Raw genomic sequence first — 18,333 nt, forward strand, 5'->3', positions numbered from 1 at the left:
TTGGTAATATGTACCTTCATGTACAAATATTGTAATGACCGTATACTTAGAATAAAGATTAGTAAGGTAATTAGCATCAATTGATTATATTATATGATTAAATGTGATTATTTATTAAATAGGCCCTATTTTCAAAAAATAGGTGTTAGGGTTACATTTATTGAATTCTAAGTGTATTATACATAATATATGTGCAATTTAATATGTTTATAATTTTTTTTAGTAACAATAGAAATGCAACAGTTTAGCCAATTGTGTCATATGAGTAAGGTTTAGAACATTTCATCTAGTGGTCGGGCTAAGTATATTGAATATTGGAAATATCGAGATTAGGCGAGATTATGGTAATAGACTATTTTACTCTTAGGCTTTAAGATTACTTAAGTGGGAAACAAGGGGAAAATTGGCCATTTTTCTTAAGAAGTGAATTTTGTCTTTAGTGGTTTTAGTAGAATAATCAAGCTGATTTTAAGAAATAGGAATAAAAAATAATTCTTAATTATTCATTAAGGGGGGAAATTAGAGATATAGCTAAGTGTATCCTTTCTCTCTCACCTTGAGTTCAACCCTAAGAAAACCAAAGGAGGTCAGGTTTTTGTCATTGATTTTCTATGATTCTTAACATGAAATCAAGGAAAGGTGGTGGTACAAATTAAAGGTAAAGCCCTGTTGGAATTAATTTTACCAGGATCTTAGATCTACTCACAAGTATGTTGATTTAACAACCTAAAATTGAACTTCTAAAACGATGAATAAAATACATAAAAGTTAAGAATAACTTACAGTGATGGCAGCGGAATTAAGTGTCTCCTTCCACTCAGATCTCTAACCCTTGATTCCTGTCTGTAGCAGAGTATAATCAAGATCTGAGCCCGAATGTCCTTCAGTTGGATGTGATCCTTCACAGTCTTCCAAACTATGATTGAGGTACTAAGTGATGTGTGTGGGCACTTCTCTCTCACAAGGATTTTCGAAATTCTCTCTTCTTTTCTCTCTTATTTTCGCAAGTTGTGATGCATGCAAAGAGCAATCAATAGCACACCAAGAGTAGAGAGAGGGGCAGCTATATATAGGAAAAGGGAAGAGCACAACTTTCCAAATAAGCAGTTTCCTGTTTTACTGTGTAATTGATTAACTGCCTTATTTGGTGTGATCCACCACTTTCCTATTTTTGCTAGGCTTTGATTAGCAATTACATGGCAATTAAAATTGAAAATAATAATTGGGAAACAAGCAAACATGTGGCCGGCCATGGTGTGTTTATGGGCCTCTTATGGATTTTGCAGTTTCCTCAATTTTATTTCTATTTCTCCAAAAATGCCATTTTTCCAATTCTAATCATTTAAATGCCAAAACTAATTATTTAATAACTAAAATAGATTATTAAATAATATTGTCATTTAAAATAATTATTAATTAGACATGCAAAGTCTCTTAATTAATAATTAAACCTAGAAACCCTTTTATTTACAATTTCATCCTTAAACTGTGAAAATTCACAAATTAGACATAGTCTAACTTTTAGAATTATAATTGATTAATCATAAATCAATTATAGAGTCTTACAAACAGTATAGTCTCAACTAGAATTGGGACCATGGATCTATATGCTGAGCTTCCAATAAGTTGAACCGATTTACCAAGTAAATCCCTAACTTATTAATTCCTTGTTGAATCCACTCTTAGAACTTGGAATTGCACTCTCAGACTTATATAGAGCATATTATATGTTTCACGATATCAACATGCTATCTCATTTAACCATTGTTATAATCTTAATGTGATTAAAAGATCCTCTATATAGATGATTTACATCGAGATGGGACCAATTTACCGTTTACACCCCTCAATGTATTTTGCCTCTTTGAACACTTAGTTACCTGTAAATGATGTTTTAGTGATCTAATATATAGTCATTGAAACAAGAGCTCATCCATTTACTTCTATTTAACTAAGCTCAAAGGGAATTATCACTTTACTTCTATACACCAGTAGAAGCTATAGATTCCATATTTATGTTGAGCACTCCCACTCAGTTATAGATGATTTACATCGAGATGGGACCAATTTACCGTTTACACCTCTCAATGTATTTTGCCTCTTTGAACACTTAGTTACCTGTAAATGATGTTTTAGTGATCTAATATATAGTCATTGAAACAAGAGCTCATCCATTTACTTCTATTTAACTAAGCTCAAAGGGAATTATCACTTTACTTCTATACACCAGTAGAAGCTATAGATTCCATATTTATGTTGAGCACTCCCACTCAGTTATGCTATCATGTTCCCAAAATATACGTATCACCCTGACCCAAAAGTAGGCTTAACTAATAAATCAAAGAACATGAATAGCACTCCTGAGATTGAGCCTAAGCATATCAAGATTTAGATTCTCTTAATCTAAGATCAACTTATGATATTGTCTTGGAAAGATACAACGGTAAGTTTACAATAACTTTGGCCAAGTTCAATATCGGTCCAGTCCAATGTATACTCCATACATTGAAACTAGTATACTTTACCAATGTCCTTGAAAGAACATAACACTTACTCCAAGTGTAAGTATACTTCATCGCTGATTATCACATCAGTGTAAATCCAAAACACTGATGAACAGGGACCAAATCTTTTGAATCATATAATCACAATCGCATTCCACTGTATTGACAATACTGTAATTCTGAATAACGATATGTTCTGGATTTAACTAATTTTGTGCATATATCAAATATATATATTAAACCATAAACATGTAACATACATGTAATCATAAATCACTTCAAAATTCTATATTGATAACTAATCAGATTGTAATGGGTTTTATTTAGGGCACAAAACCCAACAAGCCCTAGAACTCTTCTTTTTGAATTTTTAGTAGTTTTTCATTGGTTTGAACATGCAAATTATAAGAATAATTTTTTTCCGAACCTAGGTTTATTTTGGGTTGATTTCTAGGATAAAATAAAGTTATTTAAAGCTTGTTTTAATTTGATGACTGATTGTAGTGTTGAGCAAAATTGAGTTCAAGAACTCAAACTTAGCTCAATAATATTGGTTTTCATAATTTTTCGTTACATATGTTGCTACTGCTTGGGATAAGTTTGTTGGTTCTTAATTAGGTGTTCTGGAGGGTTGTAAAAAGTTTGGAGTTGATTTGAGGTAGAAATGAGAGTTGGTGTGTTTCTGCAGCAAAAAAACAATAGACTGTTTTTTATCCTTTTTTCTGGAAGTGACCCAGAAAAACAATCTATCGTTTTTACAGAAACAACCTGCCATTTTTCAAGTAGTTTTTCGAAGTCTTACTTTTTATTTTTTTCTCGATATTTAGGGCAATTTCATGCTATTTATCGATAAGAAAACTTCTGGTTTTGAGTTTAAGTCCCCGGGAAGGTTTTAGCGAGTTATATATCTGTTTCACGTAAATGGACAGGGTCTCTGTTCAATAAGCAAAATTTCTTTTCAGGTTGATCGACACATTTGAATTTGAAAATAAGGTAAGAATAGTATAAAATGTATATATATGTATATGTGTGCGTGTGATATATATATAAATTTTTATGTTGCTAGAATAGATAAATTAGTATCATAGCAGCGCACACTATAGTATTGGGTCCGCAGCGCGACTATCGTCCTGGTAGTGGTCAGAATGAATAAATTAGTATCATAGTAGTGTAAACTATAGTATCAGGCCAGCAATGCGAGTATAGTGCTAGTTTTGATTGATATTTAATTCCATAAAGTATTAGTTGACACTATCATATAACGATACAAACTATAGTACCTAGTCGACAGTACGAGTATAGTATTGGTTAAGAGTGATATTATGGTTAATGATACTTTTAGGTATAGACTGATGCTAGCAGTACAACTATCGTGTCGGGTCCATAGCACGATTATAGTACTGGTAGTGACTGATATAAGATCAATCATACCAAAGGCAAGAACGTTCTTAATTTATCTATTAAGCCTTGTAGAGAGGTGTATTGGCGCATAGATGCGCAAGTCGGTAATGTGTATCTATATATCGGGATGGTTAACCTTAGAATGTTTAGTTTCAAGACAACATGAGCTTCTATTTTGTAATCGATGTGCGATACTTTTGAGAAAAAAGTATTTTAGATACAATTGTAAACTTTAAACAGGATCGCTGAAATTATGTAAAGTTATATATTTATCAAAGTTTAATTTCAAAAGTTTTAATTTATCACATTTTCAAAAAACTTTTTGATTAACAGAAGCATGTAATGTAATTAAAAACTAGTGTAGCGTGCAGCGTGCCTAAGCAACTAGGCATTACAAATGTTTAAAATGATTTATATGTTTTTTGATGTGTTCATGTATTGCATGTAATTTGATGATATTATATGAATTTTATGTATGTTTTTTTGAAAAATATTTTTCTTAGGCTTGTTTTAGTCTTTAAAATGCTTTAGAGACAGTTATTGGTTGAAAAAATGACTAAAAGCACCCATTAGTGCATGTTGTCAAGCCCCTTGGCTAGTCTTTGGGTCCCGCGCACTCGTGCTCGATCGGTGTCTCTCTCATGGTGCAAATGGAGTTGATGGTCCATATAGTTATTGGTAACTATTGTTTTTGTTACCAACTAGTAACCAATGCCATTTTTTTTATTTTTGGTTAAAATTTTGTTTTTTAATTAAAAAAATTGGGTGAAAATTTTAAAAAACTATAAAATATTAATATTTTCAATTTCAATCCTAAATATCATACCTCAATTAATAAAAAATAATTTTTTAATTATTTATTGTTTGTTGTTAATTTTAGATATATATGAAAGTGGTTTAAATTTGAATTTAATTAAGCTGTGATATAATAGAATTATATTCAAATTTAAATTTGATTATTTTACCATTTTTAATACATGTTTAAATAATAATATCTAAATATTAGATATTTGATACATTCTAAAACCTAAAATAACCTAAAAAAAATATAATCTCTCTCTACAGCCCCATCAATTGCCCATACCTTCTAGCCAACTCTGCCCCAAATCCACCCACCCGCGCAAAGAACGACCACAGTCCGACCCCACAATGCCTACTCGCACGAAGAACAAAGGACCCATTTGTACGGAGATCCTTCTCCGTCCTTCGCCGATCTTTCTCCTTGTATGAAGGACTCATCCACCGACGCAAAAGACCCATCTAAGCCCGTTCCTTCCCTGTCAGAGCCTGTCTCTTGTCTGATTCGCCTCCCGTCTCATTGGATCTGCCTCATTCTCTAAAGAGAAAGGTATTATTCTAAAAAAAGAAGATTGTTGTTAGTTATTTTTTTGTGGTTGATTTAGAGCGAATATATATTGTTTGTGTTGAAATACACTTAGTTTTGATGAATTTTTCTTAATTTTTGATAGGTTTTATATGGGGGTTTTGGTGTTTTGAACTTTCTAACCGAAAGGAAAATGAAAACAATGTATGTTCTCAATTATTTCATCAAAAGATTCTCGATAAGTTAAATGGTGGTTATGGTATTTTTTGATCTGGTGTTGTGTTGGTTGAGAAAAAACAGAACCGGTCGTGTTGGTTCTAGAAAAATGAAATATGGTGTTAGTTTTTATGTGGTTGTTATTTGTATTTTTTTAGTTTTGATATATTTTTTGTTGAAATCGTGAGATCTAGTTTTCTAGTGTATTCTTTGTGTTCGTATTTTTCTCGACACTTTTTCAATACGTTCTTGACGGGTTCTCGATGCAAATATCCCAAGATTAGGGAAGACCTTTATCGATAATTTTTCGATAGATTCTCGATAGGTTATGGATATGAGTGAGAATTCTTTTTATTGTTGTTATGTTAGTTATTCTTGGTTGACTATTGATAGATTATCGAGTGATTATTAATTTCGATAGTTATCGACTGATTATTTCGATAAGCATTTGATAAGTTTTTGATAGTTCAAGTTTTACAAAAAAAAAAATAGGAAATTTAGTTATTATCAATTGATTATTGATGGGTTGTTAAAAGGTTCTCGATAAAAGCGAGAATTTTATTTTGCTGTTGTTGTATTGGTTATTATTGCTTAATTATCGACATATTGTCGACAGGTTCTCGATGTAATTAAGAATTAGTTTTTTAGTTGTTATTTTTTGTGATTGTCTATTGACTATCAATTGGCCCTCGACAGGTTTTTGATAAGATTTAGTATTGCATTTTTTGTTGTCAGGTATTCATTTTACTTTTGTTATTATTGTATTATTTAACTTTTTTTTTGATATCATTGATAAGTTGTGTTTTCTTCCCTCTATTGTCTTCTATCTATTTCTCGATAGGTTTTCGATTGGTTGTCGATATGTTTTCGATAGAATTCTAACATTTGTTATGTTTTCTTTCTTGAATAGCAACTGATTGTTATGAGAGGGTTATTTCCTCTCCCAGATGAAGAAACGTATGTAAAGACAATCACTTATGAAACTAAGATAGTGATTGAGATGGGTGTCGATGAGACACATCCTTAATATGATGCCCAAAACCTTGTTGTTTTCAAAAGCCATGCTAAAAAGTAGTAGAACAAGTTATCAAGTTAAACTTTAAAAATTGTAATAACAATATCCGGAGCCTCCATATGAAATATTATCGAAAAACCATCAAGAAATCATCATAGAATACATTTACTAAATTTTATAAAAGATTGCACAAACCATCGACAAAGCATCGAGAACATATCGATATACTATCGTTAAATTTTAAAAATTACAATGACAGCATCTGGAACCTTCACATAGATTATCAAAAACCCATCGAGAACACATCAATTTCCCATTGAGAAACTATTAAAAAATACATTTAAGCTAAATAGAAATTTTATTTAGCATTAAATATAACAGAAACAATTTAAGGGATCCCAAGTAACAGTAAACTATGCCTCAAACATGAGTTTTTCATGTAGCTTTGTTGTGGCCTAAACCGCCATAGTTGCTGCAATTTCGAGATTGTAGTACTACTTATTTATCACTAATTTCAAATCATACTCCAATGGGACAACCTCCAATTCTTTATATAAAATGTTGTGTATTTTTTGTAAAGTTGTGTCGGTTTCAACCATCAATATCATATTTTCTTCGCTTTTATACGCCCAATTAAATCTCTCAATACTCCAAACACCATCATACAATACAACCAGAAATGCAGGCGATCTTGCAATTCAATACAAATAAAAAACAATTGAATTAGAATAACAAATAACAAAAATTACAATAATAGAAAATAGTGTCAACAAACAGTCAAGAACCAATCAAGAACCTGTTAAAAAAAACAATAACTGTTGAAAATAATAAATAGTAAATCATCAAGAAACAATCGATAACCAGCTGAGAAATCATCGATAACATGGACAAGATACACACCATCAATAAAACTATCGACAAACAATCGAGAACACGTAAATAACATGTCAAGAATGGTTGTAAACGCAAAATCATTCACTATTTTGACAAATAATCAAGAATTTATCAAAAAACTATCGAGAAAGGTTGTCCCTAACCTTTGGACAATTACATCGAGAACCCATCGAGAACGTATCGAAAAAGCGTCGAGAAAAATACAAAAATAGTACAGAATACATACGAAAAATAGATCTCACGGTTTCAGCAAAAAATATATTAAAACCAAACAAATACAAACAACAATTGCATAGATCTACCGAAAATAGAGTGAACCGTAGTAGGTTTTCCTGCCAAGTTATGGCATAGAGTGAAACCGTTGTAGGGTTTCCTACCAGTTTATGGCTTAGAATGAAATTATTGTAGGGTTTCTTCCTAACGACGTATCAGGTGTGGGTATGGGCGTTAGTGACATATGATAAGAACTAGGCGTAGGTAAGGGCTCGTCTGATTAGACAATGCGATATATTGGTGTCAAGTTGTGGCACGGGCTCACCTGATTAGGTGATGCAATTATGTAACGGGTATAGATATGGGCGCGTCTGATTACACGATGCGATATATTAGTGCCAGGTTGTGGCATAGGCTCACCTGGTTAGGTGATACAATTATATGCTATATGGGTGCAGGTTTTTGGCACGGACTCACCTGATTAGGTGATGCAATTATGTGATATGTGGGTGCCATGCCATGGCACGGGCTTGCCTAATTAGGCAATGCAATACAAGATTATCAGATTAAAGTATTGACTTGCCTGATTAGGCAATGTGATGTAATGAAGATGGTTACCTTATGAGGTAACATATAGAATTTATATTATTAAATGAATATGATTCCTATTATTGGTATAATAATTTTGTACTACTAGATATTTGTATATTGATGCTTATTCATAGCTGTTAGGTTATAATTAGCCTATGTCTCGGGTCTTTAAAGTTAGCATTATCTCGTCTATTGGTGTCTTTTGGAGCAGTTTTACGCTTGATTTTCATTATTTCAGGTTCTCGGAGTGCTAAAGTTCAAATTCAGTCAAATGGCGAAAAACTGGGATAAATTGGAAAAAAAATTGGAAAATTGTCTCCAGAAGCTACAGTAGTCGCGACTTCCATTGAGCCAGGTCGCGACCCTTTTTCCTGGTCGCGACCCTGGTCGCGACTTCGAGGTTTGGCAGAACCTTCGATTTTCGAGGTTTGCCTGTAGTCGCGACCAGCTTAAGTGCTAGTCGCGACTAGGTACGGAAATCGCAGATTTGACCTAATTTTGATTTTTCTCTCAATTGGAGGCACACCACTCATCCCTATATAAGGAATACGACATTGAAGGTCAGAAGTAAGCAAAAACAGACCTAATAGTGGAGGCAAGTGGAGAGGAAGCTATCTTGAAGACCCGGAGCGATACCACCTTCTAGTTTCTTTCTTTTACCCTTTTAATTCTTCTTTATGTTTGTTTTTATTTCTGAATTAATCATGGATGTTTTTAGAGTTATTATGAACTAAATTTCCCAATAAGGGAGGATGATGATTGTTGTTTAAGTTTATGCCTAGTTAATAAATAATTGCCATTCCTTCATCTTATGTGTGAATACTATCTTTATTTGTGTTTGATTCCATGTGCAAGCTTGATCACCTTTTACATGTTTAATGATCTCAATTCGAAATCTGAAAAAAGAGAATTGAGAATGCTAAAATTTGGATAGTCTAGGTTTTGATGTAAAACGAAAGTATTTACATAGCCTCAGTGACTAATAGATTATTGCTTAATGCTGATTTTGTGTTGATTTAATTAAGAAGTTAATTAGAGAACATATTATTTAGAACCTAAAAGATCTGAAAAGAGTTAGGTTAATTTATAATCTGTCATTCACATTGAGATAAGGATAGCAATTAGGTATTAATATTGGTAGCTTATCAACAGGATTCACCTCCCTAATCTCTCATCTTGATTAATCTTTGTTTATTTTCTCTTTAATTTTCTGAGTTATTTACTTTCAAATTGCAAACTTATTATTTTACCAAATAGAATTATAAGTATAGTTCAGTAGTACTTAATCCAATTCCCTGTGGTTCGACCTCACTTGCGTGAGATACTACTTGATTGCGTACACTTGCGTAATAACCATAATTTTCGTAACAAGTTTTTAGCGCCGTTACCGGGGAATTGTTTAAAGATTAATATTACACAAATTATACTAACTTCTGGCTACTTTGGTATATTTTCTCTTGCTGATTTTTCTAACCTTTTTCTTGCAATATTTTCGTGATCTATTTCAGGAATCATAAGTGTATGCGCGGTCAAGGACAAGCTGTCATATTACCAGTTGATCCTGAAATCGAGAAAACTTGTAGGAGAAACCGAAAGAACAAGAGGCAAGAAGGAGTTTCAGCTACTGCTGAAACTGCAGAAATCATGGCTGCTAATGCTGCAAACAATGGAGGCAATAACAGTAACAATGGTGGCGCAGTAGAAGATCAAGCTAATGGCCGCAGCTTGAGAGATTACATTTTCCCTACTCTGACGGGAGTGCAGTCATGTATCAGGCCACCGGCAGTGGATGCAAATAACTTCGAGATCAAACCTGCCATACTTCAAATGGTGGAGTCTTCAGTTCAGTTTGGTGGCCTCCCTTCTAAAGATCCTAACCTGCATCTCTCTAACTTCATGGAACTTTGTGAAACTTTTAAAGTTAATGGAGTTAGTGATGATGCCATTCGACTGAGACTGTTCCCATTCTCTCTCAGAGAACGAGCCAAGAGTTGGCTAAACTCCTTGCCACCAAACTCTATTGCCACCTGGAATGATCTGGCAACAAAATTCTTGTCAAAGTTCTTTCCTCCAGCCAAGTCTGCAAAGCTGAGAGGAGAAATTAATAACTTTTGCCAACAAGACAATGAATCTCTCCATGAGGCTTGGGAGAGGTTTAAAGATCTAATCAGAAAGTGCCCTCATCATGGTATAGAGAAGTGGATGCTGGTCCACAATTTCTACAATGGGTTGGTAGGAAACACTAGAACTCTAATAGATGCAGCAGCTGGTGGAGCCTTTATGAGAAAAAGTGCTAATGAGGCGTATGATCTATTGGAGGAGATGACTCTAAATAATCAGCAGTGGCCAACTGAAAGAAGCCAATCAAAGAGGGTAGCTGGTGTGTTAGAGGTGGATGCCATCACAAAGTTGACAGCTCAGGTTGAGGCATTGACAAAGATAATTGCAGGGCAAGCTAAACAAGCCCAAGTTGTGTGTGAGTTATGTGGAGGAAGCCATCACTTTTCAGAGTGTCAAGCAGATGTGGATGATTTGCCAATGGATGAAGCTAAAGCCATTGGAAACTATTCACAGAACAACAACAACAATTATGGGTTCAACCAGGGTAATAACCGAAGAAACAGTGGGTTCTATCAGCAACGAAATCAGAACCGAATCGAATCAACGCTTAATCAAAGAACAAACCTCTGGTGGAAATTCTAGTTTGCAAACAGATTTATTGCTTCAATTCATGACTGAAACTAGATCTTCAATCAAAGACCCGTTCACGTATGGGCCAACTAGCAACTCAAGTAGCAACTCGTCCTCAAGGGAATTTGCCTAGCACAACTGAAGTAAACCCCAAAGAAAACTGCAAAGCAATTACCCTGAGAAGCGGTAAAAATTATGATGGTCCTGAATTGCCACATTCAGCTGATGGAGAAAAGGAGAATGAAGCTCAACCAAAGCCAACCCCAACACCAACATCAGAGAAGGCTACTGACAGCCCAACACAACCACAACAGTCTCCACCAATTAGCATTGATCACCATGTGAAAATACCCTATCCTCAGAGGCTCAGAAAGTCAAGTCTAGACAAGCAGTTCACCAAATTCCTAGAGGTCTTCAAAAGACTACACATCAACATTCCTTTTGCTGAAGCCTTGGAACAAATGCCCCGTTATGTGAAGTTCATGAAGGAGATATTGTCTAAGAAGAGAAAATTGGAGGACTATGAAACAGTGGCATTAACTGAGGAGTGTAGCGCCATTTTGCAAAAGAAACTACCGCCCAAGCTTAAAGATCCGGGTAGTTTCAATATTCCATGCTCTATAGGGGGTTCGGTGGAAACTAAAGCTCTATGTGATCTAGGAGCAAGCATTAATCTAATGCCTTTGTCTGTCTTCAAGAGGCTAGGATTGGGAAAAGCAAAGCCTACAACAGTGACTTTACAACTGGCAGATCGTTCTTTGACTCATCCTCGTGGGATAATTGAAGATGTACTGGTGAAGGTTGGTAAGTTTATCTTCCCTGCTGATTTCCTAATTCTTGATACGGAGGAAGATTCAACTATTCCCGTTATTTTGGGAAGAGCATTCTTAGCCACGGGCCGAGCAGTAATAGATGTTCAAAAGGGAGAGTTAAAGTTGAGAGTGCAAGATGAAGAGGTCAATTTTAATGTTTTTGCCCCAGCTGACATTCCTACCTGTTGCAAGATTGAGATGGTGAAGGGTTCTTTTGTTAAAGCTGATAAGAAGAAAGCAAAGCCTAAAGAGCGACTTCGAACGATTCAGCGTCGTTTGAAAAGATTGATGTGTGGTAGTTCTGAAGGTGAGCTTACTCTTGTGCAAAAATCTGAAATCAACACTATTGGTGGTCAATTTTCTTCATTTAGTACGAGGGCTCTTTTGGATGAAAAGGGTCCACCCAACCCTTTTTGAGAGAGTCTCAGGTAAGTCTCTTTTCTCTGCATATTCCTGTATACATTGGGGACAATGTCATATTTTAGTTTGGGGGGAGAGACTTAAAAATTTTAAATTCTGCACTTTAATTTCTGCATTTTAATTTTCTGTTTTAGTTTTTTGTTTTAGTTAAGGAATGGCAATAAGCTTGACGATAGTTGTATACTGCTGATTAGTGTGATGTGATTTGAAATTGTAAAATAACTGTGTGCTTGATTCTATTAACTCTTTGGATTAGTTTGGATGCTTAGAAACCTATGTTTTTCTGCAAATATTCAATTTGTGAAAATTGTTATAACTGTTTTACTATGGTTTATGGTAAGGTTGACAGGATAGCTTAGAACTTGCATATTTATTCTTTTGAGGCGAAATCCTTGATAGTGTTCAATTGGAATATGACTTAGGCATTTGTTGGATAGTTTGAGCCTTTCGAGCCTACCATAATAATGTGTATCCCTAGTTAACCTTTTGAGCCTAAACCTGTTATGTTTTTCACCCTTTGATTTGGAAAAAATTGTAACCACACTATTAATTTTTCTTCACCATGTTATCCATGATATCATAAGCTACATGATTAGTTTGGGGGAGGAGAAACAGTTAGTGTGAGGAAATAATGAGAGGGGGAAAAACTTGTAAGATTGAGAAGAAAACAATTATGTAATTCAATGTCACTGAAAAAAAAATAAGAAAAAAAATTGAAAGAAAAAAAATAAAATATATGATTTCAGTGATGTTGGAAAATAGTAGAGATGTCTTCTATCAATCTTGGTAAATTTGGGAACAGTATGGGGTTTTAGAAAAAGAAAAGTAAAAAAGCTTGTGGGTTCTGTTTGTGTGCTTATGATATCTTGAGCCAAAATTGTCTTTTACCTATCCCTGAATATCTGAGCCATACTATCTAAGCCTTGAAAAGACCTAATGATTCCGAAGAACACTGTCAACATTAGTGGAGAAAGGTAAGCATGTAAGCTTATGAGTTATTGGATTGTGGAATTAATGGAAAGAGTAAAACTTTTATAACAATGTTTCACATTTGAGTAAATTGTTGCAGTTGTACATAGTGTTATTTATGGAGCATCCGAGTTAATTATTAGAGTTAGTAGGATCAAAATTCTAGTTTATGCAAGTAGAAAGCAGAGCATGAGTCAGCAGTGTAGTGATTATCTGATAGTGTAGTTAGTTTTTTTTATCTTACTCGGGGGCGAGTAAGAATCTAGTTTGGGGGATTTTGTTAGGTTATAATTAGCCTATGTCTCGGGTCTTTAAAGTTAGCATTATCTCGTCTATTGGTGTCTTTTGGAGCAGTTTTACGCTTGATTTTCATTACATTATTTCAGGTTCCCGGAGTGCTAAAGTTCAAATTCAGTCAAATGGCGAAAAACTGGGATAAATTGGAAAAAAAAACTAGAAAATTGTCTCTAGAAGCTACAGTAGTCGCGACTTCCATTGAGCCAGGTCACGACCCTTTTTCCTGGTCGCGACTTCGAGGTTTGGCAGAACCTTCGATTTTCGAGGTTTGCCTGTAGTCGCGACCAGCTTAAGTGCTAGTCGCGACTAGGTACGGAAATCGCAGATTTGACCTAATTTTGATTTTTCTCTCAATTGGAGGCACACCACTCATCCCTATATAAGGAATACGACATTGAAGGTCAGAAGTAAGCAAAAACAGACCTAATAGTGGAGGCAAGTGGAGAGGAAGCTATCTTGAAGACCCGGAGCGATACCACCTTCTAGTTTCTTTCTTTTACCCTTTTAATTCTTCTTTATGTTTGTTTTTATTTCTGAATTAATCATGGATATTTTTAGAGTTATTATGAACTAAATTTCCCAATAAGGGAGGATGATGATTGTTGTTTAAGTTTATGCCTAGTTAATAAATAATTGCCATTCCTTCATCTTATGTGTGAATACTATCTTTATTTGTGTTTGATTCCATGTGCAAGCTTGATCCCCTTTTACATGTTTGATGATCTCAATTCGAAATCTGAAAAGTGAGAATTGAGAATGCTAAAATTTGGATAGTCTAGGTTTTGATGTAAAACGAAAGTATTTACATAGCCTCAGTGACTAATAGATTATTGCTTAATGCTGATTTTGTGTTGATTTAATTAAGAAGTTAATTAGAGAACATATTATTTAGAACCTAAGAGATCTGAAAAGAGTTAGGTTAATTTATAATCTGTCATTCACATTGAGATAAGGATAGCAATTAGGTATTAACATTGGTAGCTTATCAACAGGATTCACCTCCCTAATCTCTCATCTTGATTAATCTTTGTTTATTTTCTCTTTAATTTTCTGAGTTATTTACTTTCAAATTGCAAACTTATTATTTTACCAAATAGAATTATAAGTATAGTTCAGTAGTACTTAATCCAATTCCCTGTGGTTCGACCTCACTTGCGTGAGATACTACTTGATTGCGTACACTTGCGTAATAACCATAATTTTCGTAACAATAGCAGATGCCAGTGGTAATTTGGATTTCATCTTATGAATAATGCGAAATAGTTTGATTACGATTGCGTATAAATAATAATATTCGAATAATAAATTATATGATTATTATTATTATTATTATTATTATTATTATTATTATTATTATTATTATTATTATTATTATTATTATTATTATTATTATTATTATTATTATTCTTGTTGAGTCCTTGTGACAAACAGGTGCTATGTGGTGTAGGTAAGGGGAAGGAAAAGTTAGAGCTGCCATGAGGTGACTACCTTCTCCAGCAATGTATATATTGACATCACCGGCCTGCATGTCAAGTTGTCAAGAGTTGTTTTAGGCTGTATCTACTGTGTGTTTTAGTTTTATATTTTTAAGGTGTCGTTATATATGGTTCTTTTGTGAAACTTTTTATAACAGGGATCTCCGGAACACATTTCTAATGCTGTTATGAAGGCCGTTTTTAAATGTTTCACTTTAATCAAGTTTTTAATATTATCACGGTTTTTAATAATTAATTAATTTATTAGTATTAAACTAGTTTGTAAACTTACACATGTGGCGTCCCTATAGATTAGGGCATTACAATACATGCATAAATAATAATTAATAATTTCAAGCCAAAATAAAATTAAAAATTATTCATTTAGTTTTTCATTTGAAAGACCAAAGAAGACAAATACAAATATTCACTTCAAAAGAAGGTTAAACATATGACACACACTAAAACATATATCTCAACTTACCTTTAACATATATACTTACTAAGACATGTGCCTATAATATATTGATTGAAAAAATATTGAGAAATTAGGTTGTTAAGAACTTGTTATTATTAGTTAAGAACGAATCTCATATTTATCATAAAATTTTTTTTTATAGCTCTAATATTGTAACAATATTGATAATATAACAATATTGACCTCAATGAGGTAATCTCTACTAAAATTAACAGATTTATAACAATTAAAATTTTATTGCTAAGTTCACTTAAAATTAATAAAATAGTTATGTGTATAATTGTATATCTTAATAAAAGATTGTATGTATTATATGGTAAAAAGTAAATTACAAACAATATATACGTGTGTATATATGCTGATAGTTTAGCTTGCATCTTTATTATTTTTCGAGAAAATTTATGTATGCATTACAAGAAAAATTTCATATTGATATCTAAAAATGTGTGATTTTCGAAAATTATAAATGTAAAAATTAAAATATATTACATACTTAAATATTCTACTAGTTATACATAAAAGATAAGTTAAAAAAAGAATTAAATATGTATGTATTATTTTGTATAAAAAACATAATAATTATGATATATGGTTATGTAGTTATATAAAGTAAATAATCTAGATAAAATTCATGCATACTAATTTTTTATCATTATCTAATGTTGAATTATATAAGAAAATTGTTTTTATTTTTCTTAAGAAAATAACAAGTCATATACAATTTAGTAATATTTTGTTTTTTATTGTTTCACTACTATTTTGTTAATAATTAGTTAACATTGTTGTTGGTAAATTTCAGTTATATTTTATTATATATATATTGATGAATTGATTCACCAAAACTAATAAGAAGAAGAAAAAATTCCACTTTGTTAACATACAAAAAGTTTACAGAGTAAAGAACAAGATTGATGGCTTTGAAATTTCACATAACAGTAACATATTTGTCTTTAATTTTAGGTTTCATTCTTGGAGCCAAATCTTCACTTTTTGACGTAAGAACATATGGTGCAAAACCTAACACGGACATAAGTCAGGTAACATATATATACTTTGCTTTACATGAGCAAAAAGACAATGTGTAAATAATCTTAAATTATTCTTTCATTAAAGAATATTGTGTTTTAGTATGGTATATGCTATGGAAAAGATATACCATGGTAGCTAGCTAGCTGTAGAATTTTTTAACCTATATAAATATAATTATGTTTATTGGATGGTGTAGTTATAAATTTTTATGAGTATTTTTTCATAAATATTTTAGGCTCTCTCAATTGCATGGAAAAGTGCTTGTGCATCACCAACTCAAAGTGTATTATTTATTCCAAGTGGGGTATTCTATTTAAAACGAGCTATATTACAAGGACCATGTAAGGCTCCAATAAAGGTTCAACTTCAAGGAACACTGAGGGCCTTAAATGATCTAACTGGTTTCAAGGATGAAGATGGTTGGGTTATATTTGAACATATCAATGACCTAACCTTAATGGGAGGTGGTACTTTTGATGGACAAGGTAAATCAGTTTGGGGCAAACAATGTGGACGAGGCAAATATTGTAGTAAATATCCCATGGTAATTCTTTTAATCATAATAAATTATTTTCTATTATTGGATAAATTATTGTTACCATCTTATAATTATAATTTATTGAAACAGAATATAAGATTCGACTACATCACCAATTCCTTAATTCAAGATATAACATCACTGGATAGCAAACAATTTCATATGAATGTGTTAGGTTGCCAAAATGTTACCTTTTTACATGTTCATGTAATTGCAAATGGTAATAGTCCTAACACAGATGGAATCCATATTGGGCGATCATTTATGATAAACATAACAGATGTAAATATTCAAACGGGAGATGATTGTATTTCTCTTGGTGATGGAAGTAAAAAAATAACTATTACAAAGGTTACATGTGGACCTGGCCATGGTATCAGTGTTGGAAGCCTTGGAAAATATATGAATGAACAGCCTGTAGAAGGAGTGTTTGTTAGAAATTGTACATTAATAAATACAATGAATGGATTAAGAATCAAAACATGGCCAAATTCATTTGTTGGATTAGCTTCTAATATCCATTTTGAGGATATTATCATGGAAAATGTGGGCAACCCTATTTATATTGACCAAGAATATTGTCCTTGGAATCAATGCAACAAAGCGGTATGTGAAAGTACTAATAATATATATAGTATTATTTTTATAATTAATGTAAAATTAGTACTAATAATCATTAAGATAATGATGACTAACTTAATTATTATTGTGTTTGCTCTTAGGTTCCATCAAAAGTTCAAATAAAAGATGTGAGCTTCAAGGATATTCGTGGTACTTCTGCAACAGCAAATGCTATAAACTTTATTTGCAGTAGTGGTTTTCCATGCCAAAATGTTGAAGTTGTTAATATTGATCTTAGATATAATGGAAAACAAGGTCATATTACATCTCAATGTAAAAATATCAAACCCAGGATACTTGGAATTCACAACCCAACTGCATGCCTCGCTAGCTAATAACCTTAATAATTTATAATTATCATTTAAATTTGTACTTATATAATTCTTCCATCCACCAGGACATGAGAAGTTTCATACTACTCTTAATTTGGGTAGATATATAATAAAATATTTTTATAAGCTGTAATTCCTTTTAGTGCTCTTAAACAACTCATAGTATAATATGATATAATGCTTACTTTGAAATTAATTCTACAACAAATTGATTACACATGTTTGAATTACCATGCAATATGTAATTGATGCAATAAAAATAATATTTTATTGAAATTTATTACTATGATAAATATAGGTTTTTGTTTGTAATATTCTACAAAAGATCTCCCTATAAATAATATGGTCCCCTATCATTAGGGCCGGCCCTAAGCATAGGCGGGCTAGGCGCGCGCCTAGGGCCCACTCATTTTAGACGCCCAAATAAAAAAAATATCTTCTAAAAATATACATATTTTTTTAATAATTTTTAAAAATACCATTTATTTTTGTAGTAAGGGTCCAAAAATTTTT

At 32.6% G+C, this 18,333-nt stretch overlaps 1 protein-coding gene and 1 non-coding gene across 2 annotated transcripts; one reads left to right on the plus strand and one right to left on the minus strand.

The window, feature by feature from the left end:
- Window positions 1-9,802: 9,802 nt before the first annotated feature.
- LOC133038125 (polygalacturonase-like) lies at window positions 9,803-18,122 on the plus strand. Its single transcript, XM_061116178.1, has 4 exons — window positions 9,803-9,839; window positions 16,261-16,337; window positions 16,565-17,473; window positions 17,590-18,122. The coding sequence occupies exons 1-4, from the start codon at window positions 9,803-9,805 to the stop codon at window positions 17,821-17,823; spliced, it is 1,257 nt and encodes a 418-aa protein (XP_060972161.1). The 3' UTR covers window positions 17,824-18,122.
- LOC133038657 (small nucleolar RNA R71) lies at window positions 10,244-10,350 on the minus strand. The gene has a single exon (XR_009688157.1). It is a non-coding gene; the product is annotated as a small nucleolar RNA R71 (small nucleolar RNA).
- Window positions 18,123-18,333: the final 211 nt, after the last annotated feature.

This window comes from Cannabis sativa, chromosome 5 (assembly GCF_029168945.1).
Source record: "Cannabis sativa cultivar Pink pepper isolate KNU-18-1 chromosome 5, ASM2916894v1, whole genome shotgun sequence".
Lineage (NCBI taxonomy): Eukaryota > Viridiplantae > Streptophyta > Magnoliopsida > Rosales > Cannabaceae > Cannabis > Cannabis sativa.